The sequence below is a fragment of the Monodon monoceros genome, unplaced genomic scaffold (genome assembly GCF_005190385.1).
Source record: "Monodon monoceros isolate NGI ecotype Baffin Bay Population unplaced genomic scaffold, NGI_Narwhal_1 Super_Scaffold_20, whole genome shotgun sequence".
NCBI classification, from domain to species: Eukaryota; Metazoa; Chordata; class Mammalia; order Artiodactyla; family Monodontidae; genus Monodon; species Monodon monoceros.
Genome location: NW_021703777.1, coordinates 104,036,079 through 104,056,071, shown reverse-complemented (window position 1 = coordinate 104,056,071; position 19,993 = coordinate 104,036,079). Strand labels below are relative to the sequence as shown.

General features: G+C 33.6%; 1 protein-coding gene across 2 annotated transcripts in view; it reads left to right on the top strand.

Annotated features, from left to right (window-relative positions):
- The window catches only part of TBCK (TBC1 domain containing kinase), a 228,335-nt gene that overhangs the window by 174,209 nt on the left and 34,133 nt on the right, over positions 1 to 19,993 (top strand). The window contains exon 24 of one of the 2 annotated variants that reach the window (XM_029235215.1): positions 2,692 to 2,747. The exons of the other annotated variant lie outside the window; for it this stretch is intronic. Within the exon in view, the coding sequence (XP_029091048.1) occupies positions 2,692 to 2,712 (21 nt within the window). The 3' untranslated portion in view covers positions 2,713 to 2,747. The remainder of the gene's footprint in view (positions 1 to 2,691; positions 2,748 to 19,993) is intronic. 2 annotated transcript variants of the gene reach the window in all.

Genomic DNA, 19,993 nt, shown 5'->3' with positions numbered 1-19,993 from the left:
ATACATTCTTCTCTGATAGTTTGTGGGTACGTTAAGGACCCCCAGGGCCTAATTCAATGCCGGAGAAATAGTGTGCTCTCAATATATATGTATTTAGTTGAAGTAATTACCACAAATTAGGTTTTACTGGTTTACTCTCAGTTGAATAAAGCATTAAGCCACAACTCTTTATTCATCAGGCATGCTAGCTTTACCTACTTTTCCTTCATAGCATACATTATATTGATAATTATATACTTATATCTTTTATACTTATCTTTTGTTCTCCACTGTATCCCCAAAACCTATCACTGTGCCTGGCTTATCAATAAATAAATAACACCTAGTAATCAATAAATATTTTTGAATGAATTAACGAAAAGTTAATTCCAGTTAATCAGAGTTTTACTCTATTTCCTATGAGGCAATGTATCTAAAAAATGGTCTTCAAAGTATTCTATAATACTTGTTGAAAATGCATATTAAAGGCTCCACAAACATCCCATATCTACTAAATCAATCTCTGAGGGTTGGTGCCTGGGATCTATGTTTTTACTCAGGTCCTTGGGTGATTCTTAATGTGATATGTGCATATAGTTTTCTCATGACTCATTTTTGAAGCTAAACAAATGTTTCTTCATGAGGGAGGGGCGGGAACCACAATAAGACCTTCATATTTATGGTTATAGTGTTATTTTATTTTCTACGTTTTTTGTTTGTATTTTTTATACTAATTACTTGTTTTATAGTTATTTATGTCTGACCTTTTTGACCAGTTAACTTTCCTTTCATGAACCAAAATCACCACCTGTTTCACTACTCAGCAATCTCAGCCTGCTCACTCTCTGAGTCTCTTCTCTTGTCTTTACTGCCAACAGCCAGCCCTCTTATAAATCTCTCTCTCCCTGGCTATCCCTCCCCTGCTTGTTCCGCTTTGTGAGAGCAGTTTTTAATCAGTGGTTCTAACATACAGCACTGGAATTTCAAAGGCCTTTCATGTAGAAATAAAGTAGAGAGATTCATCTAGGACTCAAAAAACTTATGTTTCCTACTGATACTTTATGTTTTCTCTCTTGAAATCAGTAAAAAGTAACCCTATTGAATCAACTCAGAATTTATGTAGTGATTCAAGTAATAATTACAGGGTATTAATATATGAGTCGGTATGATATAAACATAATTGTCATATAACATGGAAAGCATCAGGAATTGAAAGTGACACACTGTTCTCCTTGCTGATAACTTGAAAATATGAACAATTTTGCTTCAAGAGAATAAATGTAGAGAAGCGAAATGTTGGTAGGGATTAGGGAAAAATCAAGAGAAGACAATGATTTAAAAAAAAAACATTTTACTTTTCCTTTTTTCCTCATCATTTTAAGAGAATTTTGACTGTTTTATTCATTCGGCAAACATTTGTTTTGAGCACCTACTAAATGCCAAGCACTTGATAATTGAATTTGTTAAGGGCTTTACAGTTGTAGAGAGGTTTTTACAGTCCTTATTTCATGGTAGTATGGACTGCATCTTTTCAAAGTATCTTGCTAACTGAGGGTACATGAGGAAAGGTGGCTGGGAATGTATCTTCAGTTCAGATGAAAGAGATGATCAGCAGTGCCCCAGCCTTGCCCCCATTACAACCATGCTGTTCATTTTCCATTCTCAACTGTTGTTTAAAACAGAGCCCCTCAAGTCCAGAGTTAGCATATAAACTTCCTTTCCTACAGTCTATCAGTTCCAAGTTGAGGGTGTACTTTAATTCAATGCACCAGTAAACTGTTTTGGCAGATGGAAATAATGTATCAGGAAGGGATAAAAACATGTATTAAAATTGTTTGGAAGGGTAGGCTGAACCAAAATCTCAAATCCTTTGCTAAATGAAAGAGTATAAATAAATAAATGTAACAAAATAACTCAAGGGTAATTCTTTATTTCCAGGTCAAGAATATGTAAATTAATGATGTGCGTTTATTGCTTTTTCTCATTGACCCTTCATGTTTTTTCTCATTTAAAAAATCTAATTGTTTCACTGCAGCAGTCTGAAGCTTGAAACATTTACATATTACATATCTTGTTATATCTTTAAACATTTACTACTATCCTTTTTTTGTGAAGTATGAGAAATCAAAATTCACAGTTGCATATTAAAGATCTGTCTTCCTCTGAGTTATAGAAATCCCTGGGTCTTATGCTAAATCATCAAATTAGTAAATGCCACTTTTCTGAATGTAGATACTTCAGTGTGCGTCATCTGTTCTGAATGGAGCAGTGCCTTCTTAATACAGCAAGTGAAACAAGGGCAGAAAAAATGCAGAGCCAGACAAGAATCAAATAATGACTGAATGAGCACTAGCTTTCTAGAGTGTAATGTATTGAGAACAATTTTGTGGGGCGGAGGTAGGGGCTAGATCTTGGGAAGGAAAAGAGATGTTTAGAAGTTTGGGGTAGGAGGGTATTGGGGATGGAGTTCTTGATGGAAAACAAAAAAGAAGAAAATAAATAAGAATTCTTGTCATCTTTGGTGAAAATAATAATTGTCATGATTTAGGGTAGAGAATCCTACTTAGAATTGGCCCAAGCCAGCAGCTGGACTGTTCTGAGACACGGCACACTTCCCTACAGACATCAGGGCGAGGCTTTGACACACATTAGCATATCTGCATTGCAGTCGATAGGAAGGTTATGCTGATGACAGTTTTTATTCCTTTGCAGGCTGATTTAGTTCAGTATTGATTTGAGACAGCTCCAATAGCAGTGTTTTTTCACGGGTAAGTCTATAGAATATATTTTCATCATGAAGAGTAATAGGCACAGATAGCACAATTCCAACCGGCTAATGAATATCTGGGGTCTTCCACTGAAATCTTTCTTATGCAACCTCAAAGTTCAGGGATGTCATTTCAGGTATCAATGACATTCCATGGCATTTAAAGAGAAATGGATTCTGGCACAATTCTACAGAAGGGCTAGCAACAACAGACACACATGTTATATACAGGATTCAGTGAGTCTAATGATTTTCACAATCCCAGGCTATAAATGTCCTGTTTTTTTCAGCCATTCTCCCAGGATATCCTATAAAATATGCAAAATAAATAAACAAGCCTTGTTATATGAGAAATAAATCTACTACTAAAAATTCAGTTTGTTAACCCAATTTGTACAGGTGCTAACGCAGAATTTAACAAATAAAGATACATAATGAAAAAAGAAAAGGCAGCTTTTATCTGCAGCATTCTCAATCTCCTAGAGAATCATTGCTAAAGGTTATTTCTTTCTTCATTTCCCACAAAAGCCACAAAATGAGCAACTAAACTGGAATTATTTCAAAATATGTCTATCTGAATTATAGATTATTATTAAATTCTACAGAAATTAAATAAAACAAACACTAGCAAAGAATAGATAAGAGTCCTGACAGGCTTGATTTAATTAATATATTTTAAACTTTTACGCTTATCAAATAGATATTTGAATTAGTTTAAGATTAATAAAACGTTTTCTTGAACAAACTAAATGGTTTCCACTGATTCATTTACTCTCTTATGGAAAACTAGATTCCCACGTGTACTTATATCCATTTCCAAATCCTGTTTTCAGTTATATTCATCTGTTTCAGTTTCTTTTCCAGTACCAAGAGGTTATTAAAATTATAATTATATGTCATACATTTGGCACTATGTTTCTATTTGAATTGTAGAATTGGCTTGTCTTTTTCCTTCCTCCCCTGAAAAAAAAACCATTTTGGTATTTATATTGTGATTAAATTAAATGTATAAATAAGTAGAAAAAATTGATATACAATATGGAGAGTTTATTTTTTCCAAAAGCAGTGTATGCTTTTCTGTTTATCCATATCTTTTAGTTCTTCTGTGGCATTTTAAAGGTTTCTCATGTATTTCTTATTAGCATTATTACTATTTTAACCTTTCTGTTGCCATTATTAGTGCGATATTTTATTTCATTATATTTTCCAGCTGGTTATAAATACAGAAAGACTGTTGGCTTTACAAACAGTTTGATATAGTGGCAAAGAACACAGACTAGAATTTTTGAACCCCAGCTCTGCCACACCAGCTACATGACCTGTTTCCTTGTCCATAAAATAGAGATAATAATATTATATACTTCATAGGATTATCGTATTAGTTAATATATTCAGAACACTGCAGCACATAGTAGACACTAAGTTTTCACTGTTGTCATCATTATCACCATCATTTATCTGAGAAGCTAGTACCAGCTTCTGACTTTTTAATCTATTAGTCATTTGTTGGTTAATTCTTGATTATATATAGTATTCTTACCATTTATAGCATTATTATCATTTCAATTAAAGTAGCTTCATGTGTTTTAACCAATAAATTTATCATCTGGTTTTACAACAGAATATCTATTTTATTTTTTTCTGTAAAAAATACTTTTGAATACATTGAAATGTCTGTCAATGTGGCCAGAAATGCCAAAGAAAATTTTTAAAATTTTATTACAGTATATAATTGTTGAAATATATCTGTACATTTTATAGTTACTATAATATTTTAAAGGTTTACTATACCACAAGAAATATTGCCTGTAACTCCTTTATCAAATATTTTTCCTTTTCTTCAATTACTTTTTTATTGCATATTAAGTTGTATTAAGCCAAAAGGAAGATATGAAGACATTTTTTAACAACTTTAAAATAGAATATATCTAGAATAAATTTTGCAGAAATGTTTCCATTGCATTATAGCTGATAATTTGTTAGTTGTAATTGCTGTTACATTTAACAGACTTTTTGTAAACAAAATAATTAGATTTTCTTTTAAAAATTCTGTATTTTTTTCATGCCCAATTTGTATTTTGGAATCTAGAACTCTAGTCAGATCCAAAATGAATTCAAAAATTAGTTTGCCTTTGAAATACTTTCATTTTCAATAAGAAAATTCTTTTAAGAAATGGGTACTAACCGATTTAACATCATGGAAATTATCCATTAGATTTATCAGTTTATATTCTATAAATTGTGTGTTATAAACCTAAAGTACATCTTGATGATCTCTGGCTTTAGCCTGGTTGTGACATATACATAACCTTTCTGATCTCATTAAAATCAGAATCTCTTGATTTATGTGAGAGAAGTTTGAAATACAGCTGAGTACATTATTAACATTGAAACTTCTGTATCTATATTCTTATAAGACAATTCTTATAAGAATTGTCTGGAATGGTTTGTTGTTTGTTACAATAAATGATTAGAGATTAGAGACAAGTAAGTATCCTTCAATTTTAAAGTCTTCTTTCTTCACAACTAAAATTTTGAATTTCCCTTTACTTTAGGTATCTCGATTATATATCAAATAACAGTTGTTGGCTGATACATGATATTAGCTGATCATTCCAGCAGATATTAGTCATGGTAATAACAGTTAATACCACAAGCACATTAGAGATCTCACCAGCCTTGTCCTTTGTACAGCGATAAGGACGAGAGAGGAAGATCTCTAGACTTTCTCCGGTCAGGATTTACTGAAGCTTCCAGCCAGAGAGTATTTTGGTTGTTTACTTGACTTTGGTTATATAGTGAGGGGAGTGATGGAGGAATTTCCCAAGTGACAAGGAACACATGAACAAAAATTTCCTTCTATGTATAAGGAAAAGAATAAGAGTGAGAGAGAAGGGTGATGAAGTCAGTAACCTAGTTCAATTAAAGGCTGTACCTTGGAAAGGTAGAGTTTGAGATGAGAATATCAGTTTGACTAAAATACCTCGTAGTCACCAGCTGGTTCTACTTCCTGCATTTCTGCTGCCATTGAAAGCTGACCGTAAAGTTCTATGTGAAATAGCAGCTCTGTCGCATTCCAGAAGGAAGGTATCACAAGTTCTACCTTTTGGGAGGTCAGCTGAGTGGAGCCACTCTCATGTTTAACATTTCCATCTTGTTTACCTCAACCCAGGAAATCTGTCAGGTTCTGGTTTTATATGGAAAATTATTTCCAGAATCTTTTAGAAAATCGTATAGAGTAGCACCAGCACCACCACTCCCCCCAACACGTTGCCATGTTGACCCTGTTTTTGATCCTTAAATCACTATGAGAATTCTTCACTTACTGCCTCCATTTCTTCCACCCTCACTTCAAACCATTTAAACTATGAAATGTTTCCCAGCTACTTGTCTTTGAAAGGCATAAGTTCTTATTGATCCAAGTTTATATAAGCATGTCATGCTTTATGAATAATACTTTACTAAGCTTCACAATTAGAATCATTCCTGAATCTCTTTAAGTAGAAACCCCTGTGGTGTCATTAAATATTATGTGTAGGTTTCTAACTTTTGTCCTAAGAGGTAAGCAAGAGTTTTGTGACCTATTAACAGTTGAAAATCAATCAGAAAAAAATGTCATAAATTCTAAAGCTAAAACAAATGTAAGGTATCTGATCCTGCCCCTTCATTTTATACATGAGAAAACTGAGGCCCAGAGAGATGAAATATCTCAAAATATCTATATTGTATATCAAAGAGAAAATTACTTTCTTTACAGAAATTTAGCTTACACACAATTTTTCAGGAGCACGTCTGTGAAAATTTTAGCATAAAATCCCTAATCACTGAAAAAATTCTATCTCCATTCCTCTTTGTGTTTCATATTCATTTACAGTATCTCTTTTATTTGAGGGAGAAAAATATTCTCTCTAGTATGACAGCTGTATTACACAGCTTCCAGAGCATTACAGTTTTATTTCAGACTCCATTTCAGATGCTATATTTCTATATCTTAGAAATAGTAACCTGTCCTATTTTCCCTAAAAACAAGGAGAAATGAAAATACTATAATGCCATTTAAACAATTTATTGTTTTAAATATAGAGATAAAAATAGCTTTGCAGATTGATAAAGTTTTTGATGATAGTTTTTTTTTTGTTAAAATTCCTTTGAGAATGGTAGTTAATGTCTGCCTGTGCCATCTGCAAAAGCCTGTCCCTCCTCATACGTGAGCTAGAAATATCTAGCACTAAGAAAGCAGAGCCTATTGTAGACACGGGGGAAAACAAGAATTGATATTGCTCTAAAAAATCTCAACTTTATGTATTCTAAGCCTTGTTAATAGTTTACATAGTTTAAGATTTTCTCAGCAGTGTATATCTGTGCCTAACAAAATTAACATTTTTTCCTTTTTTCTTCAAAAATTGTTTATTATTTCTCATGACTTAAACTGCAGTTTTTATGTGGATAATTCCAAAAATATGATCCTCTAGCCATGACTTCTCCCAAACACCAGTTTATGTCTCCAACTGCATTTCAACACTTCAACTTGGTAGACCCTAGGCACCCTCAATTTTATACATCTGTATCAGAACTTGTCTTCGCCTTATCTACTGTCTATCACTGTTACTACCTTCTTTTCTCCCTTAATCACCCATGTTCAAAACATAAAAGCCATCATTTACTCATCCCTGTCCTTTATCTTCCATGTATTTTCTTACAATACCTCTCATATATTCTTCCCCTTCATCAATACACCCAATTTTACTGAATAGCTACTGAGTTCCAGGCTCTCTGCTAGGTAGTAGAAGTATAAAAACAAACAAGTCCTAGTCCCTGCTTTCAAGGAGCTCATGGTGTATTTATTGGAAGAGACCAGTATCGGTATGGAACAGGGGTTGTAAACCTGAGACACTCTGGTTACATACTTGTAAACTAAACTTTTAAAAATTCTTTCAAAATGAAAATAGCAACCTGACTGAAATTTCTGCCTTGTTCATGCCAGGATGAATTGAAACAAATGTGGAAAGAATTTTAAATGAGAAAGGCTTTATTCAGCATACCTCCTAGAGGTAGAACCGAAGCCCTAGAAGTAGAATCAGAACACCTTCCCCATGTGTTTGATAGAGTTGCTTCACACAAAATATGCATGCAAAGCCCCACTTCTTTACTTGGCAAACTCCTCTTCATCCTTTTAATCTCAACTCAAATGTTATCTTTGTAAAGAAGTGTTCCCAAACTGTACACTTTCTCCTGGCAGATGAACCACTCCTTCTTCTGTATCATGACAGAAACCAAGTTGCAGTGAGTTCCGGAGTGAATGAAAAGAAAGTGGAGATGAGAAAGTAGAGGGTTAGTAGCGAGGGAAGTACTTGCCCCTTGGAGAGTAATTTTATTATTTAGTATTCATTCTTTATGTTTATCTTTCACTATGAATGGGAGAGAATTGGATGTATTTGTAGGCCTAGGAAAAATCTGTAGGCCAATACAAAACTGTATTTGTAGGCCAGGGGAATGACTGAAGGAAAAAAGAAGGTAATGAGTAGAGCAAAGCTCTCCATTTCCAGTGTCATCACTTAATCTAAATCTTCATAAAATTCACTTTCTAACAAGTCTTTCTGCCTATCATTTTTCCCATCTCTAATTCATCCTTCAAGATATGGCCAAATTAATCTTCCTAAGATACTGCTGTTAACATGTGACACATTCCTCCAAAAATCTTATATCCTTGAGCTTCTCTGTCTTTCAGAGCCCTCATGATCTGTCCCCTACCTACTTATTCAATACTGTTTCCCTCTAATTCCCAGGATGATGCTCAGCTCAGTAAGACTAGTCTCTTCATTGTCTTTTTCATACCCGTTGACTCTAAGTTCTATAAGAACAAGTATCTTTGTTTTGTTCATTAATGTATCCCAAGCACATTGCATGGTACCTAGTAGGTGCTCAATAATTATTTATGGACCATTTCCATGCTCATTCACACTTCAGAACTCTTACAATTGCCTACTTGTGCAACACTCTTCTTCCTCTTTTATTTATTTATTTATTTATTTATGGCTGTCTTGGGTCTTCAGCTGCACGTGGGCTTTCTCTAGTTGCAGCTAACGGGGGCTACTCTTCATTGCAGTGTGCGGGCTTCTCATTGCAGTGGCTTCTGTTGTTGTGGAGCACGGGCTCTAGGAACACAGGCTTCAGTAGTTGCAGCACGTGGGCTCAGTAGTTGTGGCACATGGGATTATTTGCTCCACGGCATGTGAGATCTTCCGGACCAGGGGTAGAACCCGTGTCCCCTGCATTGGCAGGTCGATTCTTAACCACTGTGCCACCAGGGAAGTCCCCTTCCTTTCTATTTTTCTAAACCTTACTGTTATTTCCTGACTGAAATACTAGTTCCTCCACCTATATTTTGCTAACTACTTCTCCCCATATTGTGTTTATACCTTTCCCTGTATTCTTATAGTATGCAGCTGTGATTCCGTACATGGAATCTTATAAGAGAAGCAGTGTAATGATGTGGTTAAGAGCTCAGACTCCAGAGCCAGACTAAATTTGAATCCTGGCTCTGTTACTTACTGATTATGTGGCCTTTGTTAAGTTATTTAACCTTTCTCTGCCCCTATTTCCTCCTCTATAAAATGATCAAAATACTAAAACCTACCTCATAGAATTGTTGCAACACTGAAATAAGCTCATATATGTCAAGTGCTTGTCATAGTGACCAGCACATAGTTAGCACCATATAAATGTTCTCTGTTATTATTGTATAGTTTTATTATTGCATTTTTTTGTGTATTTGATATCATTTATTACCTTAATACTTTGAAAAGTCAAGGCCCACATACACACACACACGTATATATATTATTGCTTTTATGTTAGTCTTTTTTTTCCAACCAGGTTAGGGACTCTTTGAGGTGGAAATGATATTTTGTCTCTCTCAAGATGGCCAGCACAAAGCTAGTAGATTAAATATTTGTTAATTGGTGATTTATTAAAAATTTAGACTCTAATAAGACTACTTTACCATGAAATTCAAGCTGCTTCATTTGGGATGTGATTTTTAATAACAACTTATTTTATATAAAGATCTACAGTCTACCAAACATTTTTACACGTATTATATCAATTGATCCTCACAGTAAATTTGTGAGGTAAGTGTCACCATTCTCGCAATACAGCTTAGAAATGTAAGGTCAGAGAAGGTAAGCATCTTACCACCCTCTCTCTCAGCACTGCCAGAGGTATAGAACAGATTATTAAGTCTCCTTACTTCTTGCCTGCTCAGATAGATAGGTATAGGACAGATTATTAAGTCTTCTGTGTAAACAGGCATTCTACTACAAAATAGAATGTCAGCCACCCCTTCTTTCAGGTATGCCCGAATCTCTACAAATGATTGTCTTGGGCACTCCCCATCACTTGCCTTGTGAGGGAGGGGGGGGTGATTTGAGTGTCCAGAAACACCCACTCCTCTACCCTGCAGGATGAGAACGGAAGGGCATTTTATCTTGAACAAAGGGGATGCTGGGATGTTAGTTGGAAGTAGCAGAGTAATTTCTGTCCCTTCTCAGCCCTGGGGAAGACATTGGTGGCTTTTGTTGGCAGTTTCTATTATTTGGTAGCACATTAGAACCTCTTTGTTTCAACCTAGGGACAACATCATTCAGCGTCCTGTTACACATGCATGCATTTATTTATCAAACATATCAGCACCTTCTCTGGGCAAGACCCTCTCATCTCTTGCTATGAGAGATACAAAAGAAATCTAAGAAATTTAAGCTATTGATATACCTGGCTCTTTGTTGTCATCAGCATGTTTATATTGATCCAGTCTCTCTCCTAGAAACATGATGTGTCACTTGAAAAGATCTTTGAGTAGAGTTTTGCTTTTATAAGTTGTCCTAAAGAGTGTTTATTTTCATCGTGTTGAAACATACATTATTTAAAACATGATTAGTCCTGTGATGCTTCCTGCCTTATAAACTTGCCTACTTTTGCTTTTCATGCTTTCTGATTTATATTTCCACCTTTCTTTTAGAAGATTATCTTTAGTATTTCGGGTGGTGTTCCAATTCCAATTATTCGGTGAAATTTAATAGTCTTTCTAAGTGTTTTTGCCCAAAATTAAGGTAGATCTCTCTATATATGAAATGTATGCAATGTGTGTCACTTCCTGTGCTACCTTATTTTAGGTTCTAGAATTATAAAGTAGATATTTAATAAACGTTACTTTGCTTCCAAAGTGAAGAGATTTTAAAATGACTCAAAGAACCAGTACTGTAGACATTATGAGGTCATCCTGTCCCTGAGAAAATCCCTCAAAAGCTTTAAGAAACAATCAAATCTACCATGTATCTTCTGAAAGCAGCACTCCTGGCCTCATTTATACCCAGGTACTATAAATATCTTTTGGAATCCTTAATTTCCAAGTGGCTTTAGAGAGGGTAATTATTTATATTAAGATTTTATCCCTCTTTCTCACCCTCCCCCTAAACACACACACACACACTCACAAACACACACACACAAAATAGCATAATATATGACAGTTGCTTCCTTCCATAATGAAGGGTGTTTGCTGTTTTGTTTTTAACCTTCTAATATACATTATGAGTATGATCACATATAGAGCTGTTTCTGAGTGCAGGATCAAAATATATTACTCTTAAAGGAAACACAATTCTTGCTAAGAAAAATATCAGCCATTTAAGGCAGTAATCTACTAAGTAATTTCTACTATCTTACGTTAAACAAGGAAAACTTTATAATTATTTAGTGATGATAATGTAATTTACATTTGTGTTGGTAGAAGTTTGGAAAAGTATATTAAATATTCTTCCACATAGCCAACAGGCCCTTTTCTCTAAATTCTTCATACATCTGATGAAGAGGTAGATAAACATCAGTTTATTCAAATATTTCTTCATGCAAAAAACAAGAGTAGTCCTTACCAATGAAACATTCCAGTGAACTTCAAACATTTTTTATTCAATTGTCTATATTAGCTTTTGTGTGTCTCCTTTCTGAACTTGAATGCATGAAAGCCTGCCCTACTTGCTGATCCTTTTTTTTAATCATTTTAAAATTTATCAGAATTTAAGAATAATAGTGATTTTATTGTATTTCTTTAACATCTCTATATGTTTTCTAGTGCCAGATCTGATTACCTGCAATGGTGAATATAGCCATGAGTTCTTATTTGTGAAGCCTTTTTATATTGCTGTAAATATTTGAAAAGAATTGTCTTCAGACAGATTAGATTCATAGTTATGAAGTATTTAAGAGAAGTATATAATAGTGCTGGTTGAAAGCAATCATATTTTTATAAATGTTTAAATTTTCAAAAACAGCTCATGCTTAATTATTAAAATTTAAAAACAGAAAATCACTAAGAAAAAAAACCACATTAATTCCACTGACTCAAAGATTACCACTTTTACCATTTCTACGCATCATTCTTATATATATGAAAATATATGTATACACACATGCATGTGTTTACACACACACTCACATAGTCACTATGATATACATCACCAAGCTGGTATCTTGGTGAATTTATTGTTTTATAGGGTCTTCTTCCCCTTGATAATATATCCTGAATATTTCCTCTACTAAGTAGTATTTTTCTAAAATATGATTTTAATGGGTGAATGATATTTCTTTATATGAATTCATTGTTACTTATCCTATCACCTTTTATCATGCATTGACATTATTTCCAGTTTTTCATAATTTAAGAAAAACCATGTTTGATAAATATTTTTCCATACTACTTTGTACAATCTGTGATTATGTCCATGGAACAAAGTTCCTAAAAGAAATTTCTATTGCAAGCATATATGAAAGTTTTTAATGCATATTACTAATTTTTTCTCCAGAAAGTTTATGTTGATTCACACATCTAAAACATGTGTATTTTATTTTACTTATTGATTTTTACTGAAGTATAGTTGATTTACAATGTTGTGTTAATTACTATGTACAGCAAAGTGATTCAGTTATACATATATATACATTCTTTTTTTAATATTCTTTTCCATTATGGTTTATCGTAGGATATTGAATATAGTTCTCTGTGCTATACAGTAGGACCTTGTTGTTTATCCATTCTATATATAAAAGCTTACATCTACTAACTCCAACCTCCCAATCCATCTGTCTCCCAAACCCCTCCCCCTTGGCAACCACCAGTCTGTTCTCTATGTCTGTGATTCTGTTTCTGTTTCATCAATAGGTTCATTTGTGTCATAGTTTAGATTCCACATATAAGTGATATCATATGGTCTTTGTCTTTCTCCTTCTGACTTCACTTAGTATGAGAATGTCTAGTTGTTTGTATGTTGCTGCAAATGGCATTATTTTGTTCTTTTTTATGGCAGAGAAGTATTCCATTGTATATATATACCACATCTTCTTTATCCATTCATCTGTTGATGGACATTTAGGTTGTTTCCATGTCTTGGCTATTGTGAATAGTGCTGCTGTGAACATAGGGGTGCATGTATCTTTTTGAATTATTGTTTTGTCCAGATATATGCCCAGGAGTGGGATTGCTGGATCATATGGTAGCTCTGTTTTTAGTTTTTTGAGGAACCTCCATACCGTTTTCCACAGTGGCTGTACCAACTTACATTCCCACCAACAGTGTAGAAGGGTTCCCTTTTCTCCACACCCTCTCCAACGTTTGTTATTTGTAGACTTTTTAATGATGGCCGTTCTGACCAGTGTGAGGTGGTGCCTTATCGTAGTTTTGATTTGCATTTCTCAAATAATTAACAATGTTGAGCATCTTTTCATGTGCCTTAAAATGCATATTTTATAGCTCTTCCCTACACGCTTACTGTCAGAGTTTAACCAACAGCAAAAGATTGTAAACTCAAATTAGGATAATTCAAGAATGGTTATAATAATTACAGAGATAATAATTACAAAGGTATAATAGTTACAAAGATAATCGTGGAATGTTGGTGAAAATATAAGAGACAATGCAGTAAATTATGAACACTAGCGACAGCCCTGTTACCACCTAAAGGCCAAAAGGGATCAGGGAAAAAGAGGTTATCAGAACATGAAAAAGGAGAAGCAGGTAGAGAAAGCCATCTTGAGAGGAACAGTGACCTTTGGTCAACAAACATAGCCAGGCCAAGGTGACTTTTCGAGTAGGGAACCAGGGGAATATATATCCTGACCTTACTCTCCCTATTGTCTGTACCACCTTAAAAGCCAGAGGACCAAGGGTCCCTCTTGTAGTTGCAAATAGAATCTTCCGCCCAGCAGAGAACGAGGCAGGAGCCAATGGAGAGTGAATCTGGAGGGACAAACAAAAGATATCCCAGAACACTTACCTACTTTTTCTATTTCTGTGATTGTATATACATTTTTCTAATATTTCTATGATTGAGGTAAAAAAGTTTTCTTTACCTATTTGTGTTTATTTTGTCAAGTATATGTATACATCTCCCCTCGCTTCATTTTAACTAAGCAGATTTTTTTTCTTATTGGTTTGTCTTATTGATTAAAAGAGTTCTTTATATAATAAGGGCATCTTAAATTTTTTTCACGTATATTTCTCTTCTTTAAGAGTTCAGCTTTTTCCGTATGCTTAAAAATAATTTTAGTCATCAATACTTTTTCTTTTGCGATTCCAGTTTTTACACATAATTTTTTGTTCCACTTATAAATCATTTTGCTTTGTAGTATAAGATAGAAACATGATTTTATTTTATTCTAGGTAATAAATGATGCCAACACTATATCCTAAATAATATACCCTTTCCCCCAGTGATTTGATATGGAATCCTATTCTTTTACCAAATATTTATATGTATTGGAGTCTGTTTCTGTGCATCCCATTATGTCCTGTTTGTCTTCTAGTCTATTCTGGTGCAATATCATGTGGTATTATTTTATACAGTTTTAACATATTACAATGTATTTTATTATTTTTCAACATTTTCTTGACATTCTCACCTATTTAGTCAAATGAACTTTAGAACTTATGTTTCAAAATGAAAAAGAAAGATCCTTTTAGAGTTTTGATTAAATTGTAATATATTAATACATTGTTCTGAGGAAAAATAAAGATCTTGTAATACTGAATCTTTCTTTCCAGATAGCATTTTATGTCTCTCAGGTTTTTCAAATGCCCATCACAAAACTCTTTCATTTTCTTCAAATGTGATTCTCTTATTTCTAAGTATTTTGTTTTGGAGGAATATTTTGATATTGTGATTGAAAGCTTTTGCTCCTTGTGTTTTCTTCCTGGCTGCTGCTGCTGTAGAGAAAAGCTAATGATTTTGTTGTATGTATGTTGTAACTAAAACCGTACCAGATTCTTACCAGTTTTATTGGATTTTCCTCTGGTTATTCTAGATTTTCTAAGAAGACTATTGTCTAAGAAATACATTTTTTTCCAATATTTACACTCAGTATTTATTTTTCTTATTATCTCCACAGCAACTTTCATAACAATAAAAATAATAATGCTGATAGCTACAATATTATTTCTCCATTTTTATTTTAATAAGTCTGCCTCTGTGGTTCATCATTAATTAGAATGTCAAATATTTGAGATAAAGAACATCTGCCTTAATGAAATCTTTCATCGTTCTAATTAACTTGCCTTCTGATATGTGTTTACCATGAGTTTTTCTAAAATTGGGAATAAATGTGAAGTTTTATCACATATGGCTTTGTGTCACCTACAGTGATGATTACATACTTCATATCCTTTGACTAAAGGTGATGAATTATTTTTAAAATTGTCCTAATATTGAACCGTCCTTCATTCCTGGAATATGCCCTACTTTGTCATAGTATGCCATTCTTTTAAATTGCTACGGCATTCAATTTTCTAGTTTTGAGATTTTTTAAGAATCTATATTCTTAAGGAATATTGGGGGGTGGTGTTTGATGCTCTCTTTGTTAGATTTAAGAATTAGGTTATGGTCACTTCATAAAATAACCTTTCAGTGTTTTCTTTGCCTTGGAACAGTTACAAGATAGAATTGCTTCAGGAAAAAAATGTGTTTGGCACCTTTCTTTAAAGTAATCATTTAAAAACTTTAAAATTTTAGCTGTATTTACAAAGTTTATTCAGTTTTTCTGTGACTTTTGAATACACACACACACATATCATTCATCAGTTCTCTTCAGCTCTACTTAGGCCTATGGATATTTAGGTCTATTCAGATTTTATATTCTTTTGGGAATATTTGGAATCAATTTTTTTTACTTTTTCAAATATTTTTACATGCTTATATTCTTTCTCATTTATAGATAATTAGAAAGAAAGGAAGGAAGGAAGGAAGAAAGGGCGATATATAAAGAAAATATAGAGAGAAAGAAAAAATATAAAAATATGTTTGTTTATATTTTTCTCATTTCTTATCGTGCACACAGTTCACATACAGGTTTTCTAGTTTTATTGATATTCCCCAAAGTTTCAACTCTATTTTTTTTTATCTATTTTTTCCTTCATTCATATTTTTATTATCACTAAATTATTTTGCCTACTTTCCTAGGGATAGTTTTTTGTGTGTGTTTATTTTTTTGCCTTCTTTATATACACCTAACTTCTTTCAATTAATTAGAGTACATTTTGTAAGCTTATATGGTAGCAACTGTCATCTTCAATTTTTCAGTTGAGGAAAGGAGAGATGGCTGTGAGAAATTATTGAGGCAGATATAGATTTCAGTGTTCTTGACTAACCATTACAGTGCCCAGAGGCTAGAGAGAATCTTATGATTTGCCATCCCTGAAGATTCTGTCTAGTAATCCAGACGTAACAATAGACTCTGTAATGTTATTTAATCATATTTTTATTCACTCATTCATTCATTAAATATCTATTAAGTTTTTTTGGTTCCATACCTTGTGCTATCTTTTGGAGATACAAATATGAAAAGACACAGAACCTGCATTCAAAGATGTTGTAAGTCAAGAGGAGAAACAGATAATGTATTACAAGTATAGTAATTACTATGATGGAGGTATATACATGTTGTTTGGGAAACATACACATAGCACAAAGTTACTCAGGAAAAGTAATAGAAGACTTAGGAAAACCATTTTATTCATTTATATTCAGCAAATATATTTTAATATCTTTTATGTGTCAGATAATTTGCTGAGACCTGGGGAAGACATAGGCATAAAAGTCATTTTCCTTATCCTTGAGGAGCTCTCAGTCTAGTGGGAAGTAAATAATCCTATTATAATAAAGATGTATACCTGATACCTATGCAGACACAGAAGAAAAACTAAGTAAGACTGCCAGGAGTCAAAAAGACTTTCTTCACAGAGAAAATAGTATTTGAGCTGATACTTGTAAGGTGAGAAGAGATTTATTAGATGGACAAAGTGCGGCATTCTAAGCAGAGGGAGCAACGTGGGCAAAGGTGACACAGTGGTATAAAAAGGCAAATAGTCTGCTAATGCCAAAGTACATGGTACAAGGTGGTAAGGGATGAGGAAAAAAGGTGAAAGATAACAAACATTTATTGAACTCTGACAGTGTGTCAGACACTATTCTAAATATTTTATATAGATTAACATTTAATTCTTACAGCAGCCTAGGAGGATTCAGGTAAATGCTGTTATCCCACTTTATAGATGAAGAAATTGGGCAGAGCAGTTAAATATCATGTCCAAAGTCACACACTGATGAGTGCACAGCCAAGATTTGAGTCCTGGTAGTCTGACTCCAAAGCCTATGGTCTCCTGCCTATTATAGACAGAGACCAATTTATAAAAGGCTTTAAATTCTATACCAAGGAATTTGGATTTCACTCCATCAGTGTCTAGAAGCCATGGAGGTGTATTTAATTTTAAAATTTACATGATGAGATTTTTATTTTAATTCATGGCATTTGGCATATGGATTAGAAGGGATAACTTTAAATGAAGAGCGAAGCAGAGAAAAAAGGAGGCAGCAAGAGGGGCAAACAGCTTCTACAGTCCATGTAAGGGATGATGGAAGCCCTGAGATAGAGCAGTGAATCAGGCAGCAGATTCAAGTGTTATTATGGTGGAATTTGGGGATATGTTCGATGGGAATGAGGAATAAGGAAGAATGAAGAATCTACGATGATTTTCAGATTTCTGTCCTGGGTAACTAGATTGAAGTTAGTGCCAGGACCCATGACAGAAAATATGGGAAGAGTGTTCTAGATACTGGCTCTGTATTCTCATAGTTAATATGTCAGGGATGCAAGAATTTTTAAGTACCTGCAAATCAGTCAGTGTGATATACCACATTAACAAATTAAAGAATAAAAACCATATGATTATCTCAGTAGATGCAGAAAAAGCTTTTGAAGCATAAAAAACTTTCCATTTATGATAAAAACTCTCCAGAAAGCAGGCATAGAGGGAAAATACCTCAGCATAATAGAGGCCATATATATGACAAGCCCACAACTAACATCATACTCAATGGTAAAAAGCTAAAAGCATTTCCTCTAAGACCAGGAATGAGACAGGGATGCCCACTCTCACCACTTTTATTCAACATAGTATTGGAAGTCCTAGTCACAGAATCAGACAAAAAGAGATGAAAGGAATCAAAATTAGAAAGGAAGAAGTAAAGCTGTCACTGTTTTCAGATGACATGATGCTATACATAGAAAATCCTAAAGACACCACCAGAAAACTACTAGAGCTCATGATGAATTAGGTAAAGTTGCAGGATACAAAATTAATATATAAAAATCGATTGCATTTCTATATACTAACAATGAACTATCAGAAAGAAATTAAGGAAACAATCCCATTTACCATCGAATCAAAAAGAATAAAATACCTAGGAATAAACCTACCTAAGGAGGTAAAAGACCTGTACTTGGAAAACTATAAAACACTGATGAAAGAAATTGAAGATGACACAAACAGATGGAAAGATATACCATGTTCTTGGATTGGAAGAATTACTATTGTTTAAACAATCATATTACCCAAGGCAATACACAGATTCAATGCAATCGCTATCAAAATACCAATGACATTTTTCACAGAGCTAGAATAAATTTTAAAATTTGTATGAAAACACAAAAGACCCCAAATAGCCAAAATAATCTTGAGAAAGAAAAACAGAACTGGAGGAGTCATGCTCCCTAACTTGAGATTATACTGCAAAGCTACAGTAATCAAAACTGGTGCTTGCACAAAAACAGACACATAGATCAATGGAACAGAATAGAGAGCCCAGAAATATACCCACACACCTATAGTCAACAAATCTACTACAAAGGAGGCAAGAATGTACTATGGACAAAAAGTCTCTTCAATAAGTGGTGCTGGGAAAACTGGACAGCTACATGTAAAAAAATGAAATTAGAACATTTTCTAACACCATATACCAAAAAAAAGTCTACCATTTCAGGCTCCAGGTACCATGACAAAGTCATTCTCCCAGAAGTTTAATGAACGCAGTAAAATACCTGTCTTGTTACCAGGTTTGGATTTTTGCTTGCTTGGTTAGCATTATCAGTAACACATCCAGATAGCCCTTTCAGAAAACCCACTCTACTGAAAGATATTTTTTATCAGTAACGTTGCTAAATAAATTCTGACTCTAGGTTAAAAATAGAATATTAATTTTTTTAAAAAGTCATTCTCATACCAATTGGTTTCTGATGTTTGGATATCTAAGTTTAATATAATTGTATGTACAGGTTCTTGGGCAGAAATGATAAATGATAATTATATGTACAGGTTCTTGGGCAGACATTTTCAGAGCTGTTCTATAGTTATTCTAAATTCTTGTCCATTGTCAATAAACAAAGTTCCATGAATTTGAAACCCTAGTCACACAGGAAAATACCAATGTCAATGACTAAATAAGACGTAAATTGTATAGAGGAAGTTTTACTTTTATGCCCCTAAGTGGATATTGTATAATGAATAGAAAAATTGCATATAAAACTGTCTAATAAAAGGGAAGCTAGATTCTGTATTTTTATATTATAATTTTTTTTAAAAGCAAAGTAGTATAATTTGTCCAAAATATAACTTACTAATCTCCTAAAGTTAATTTGCAGAGGAACGTGCTTGCAACATATTAAAGTTCTTTGCTGATACACACAAAAAATTTCAGAAAGTTATGAATTTGTCAGTGATTCCTCTCCTTCCGTTCTTACCATTTCACAAGGCAATCGGTCTTTCCTTTGAAAAAACTCCTCACGTATGATGCATTTGATTAGAACCAACACCAAGGTCAAATCTTTCCTAAATCAGTCAGTTCTGCCTCATCTCTTTCTATCACA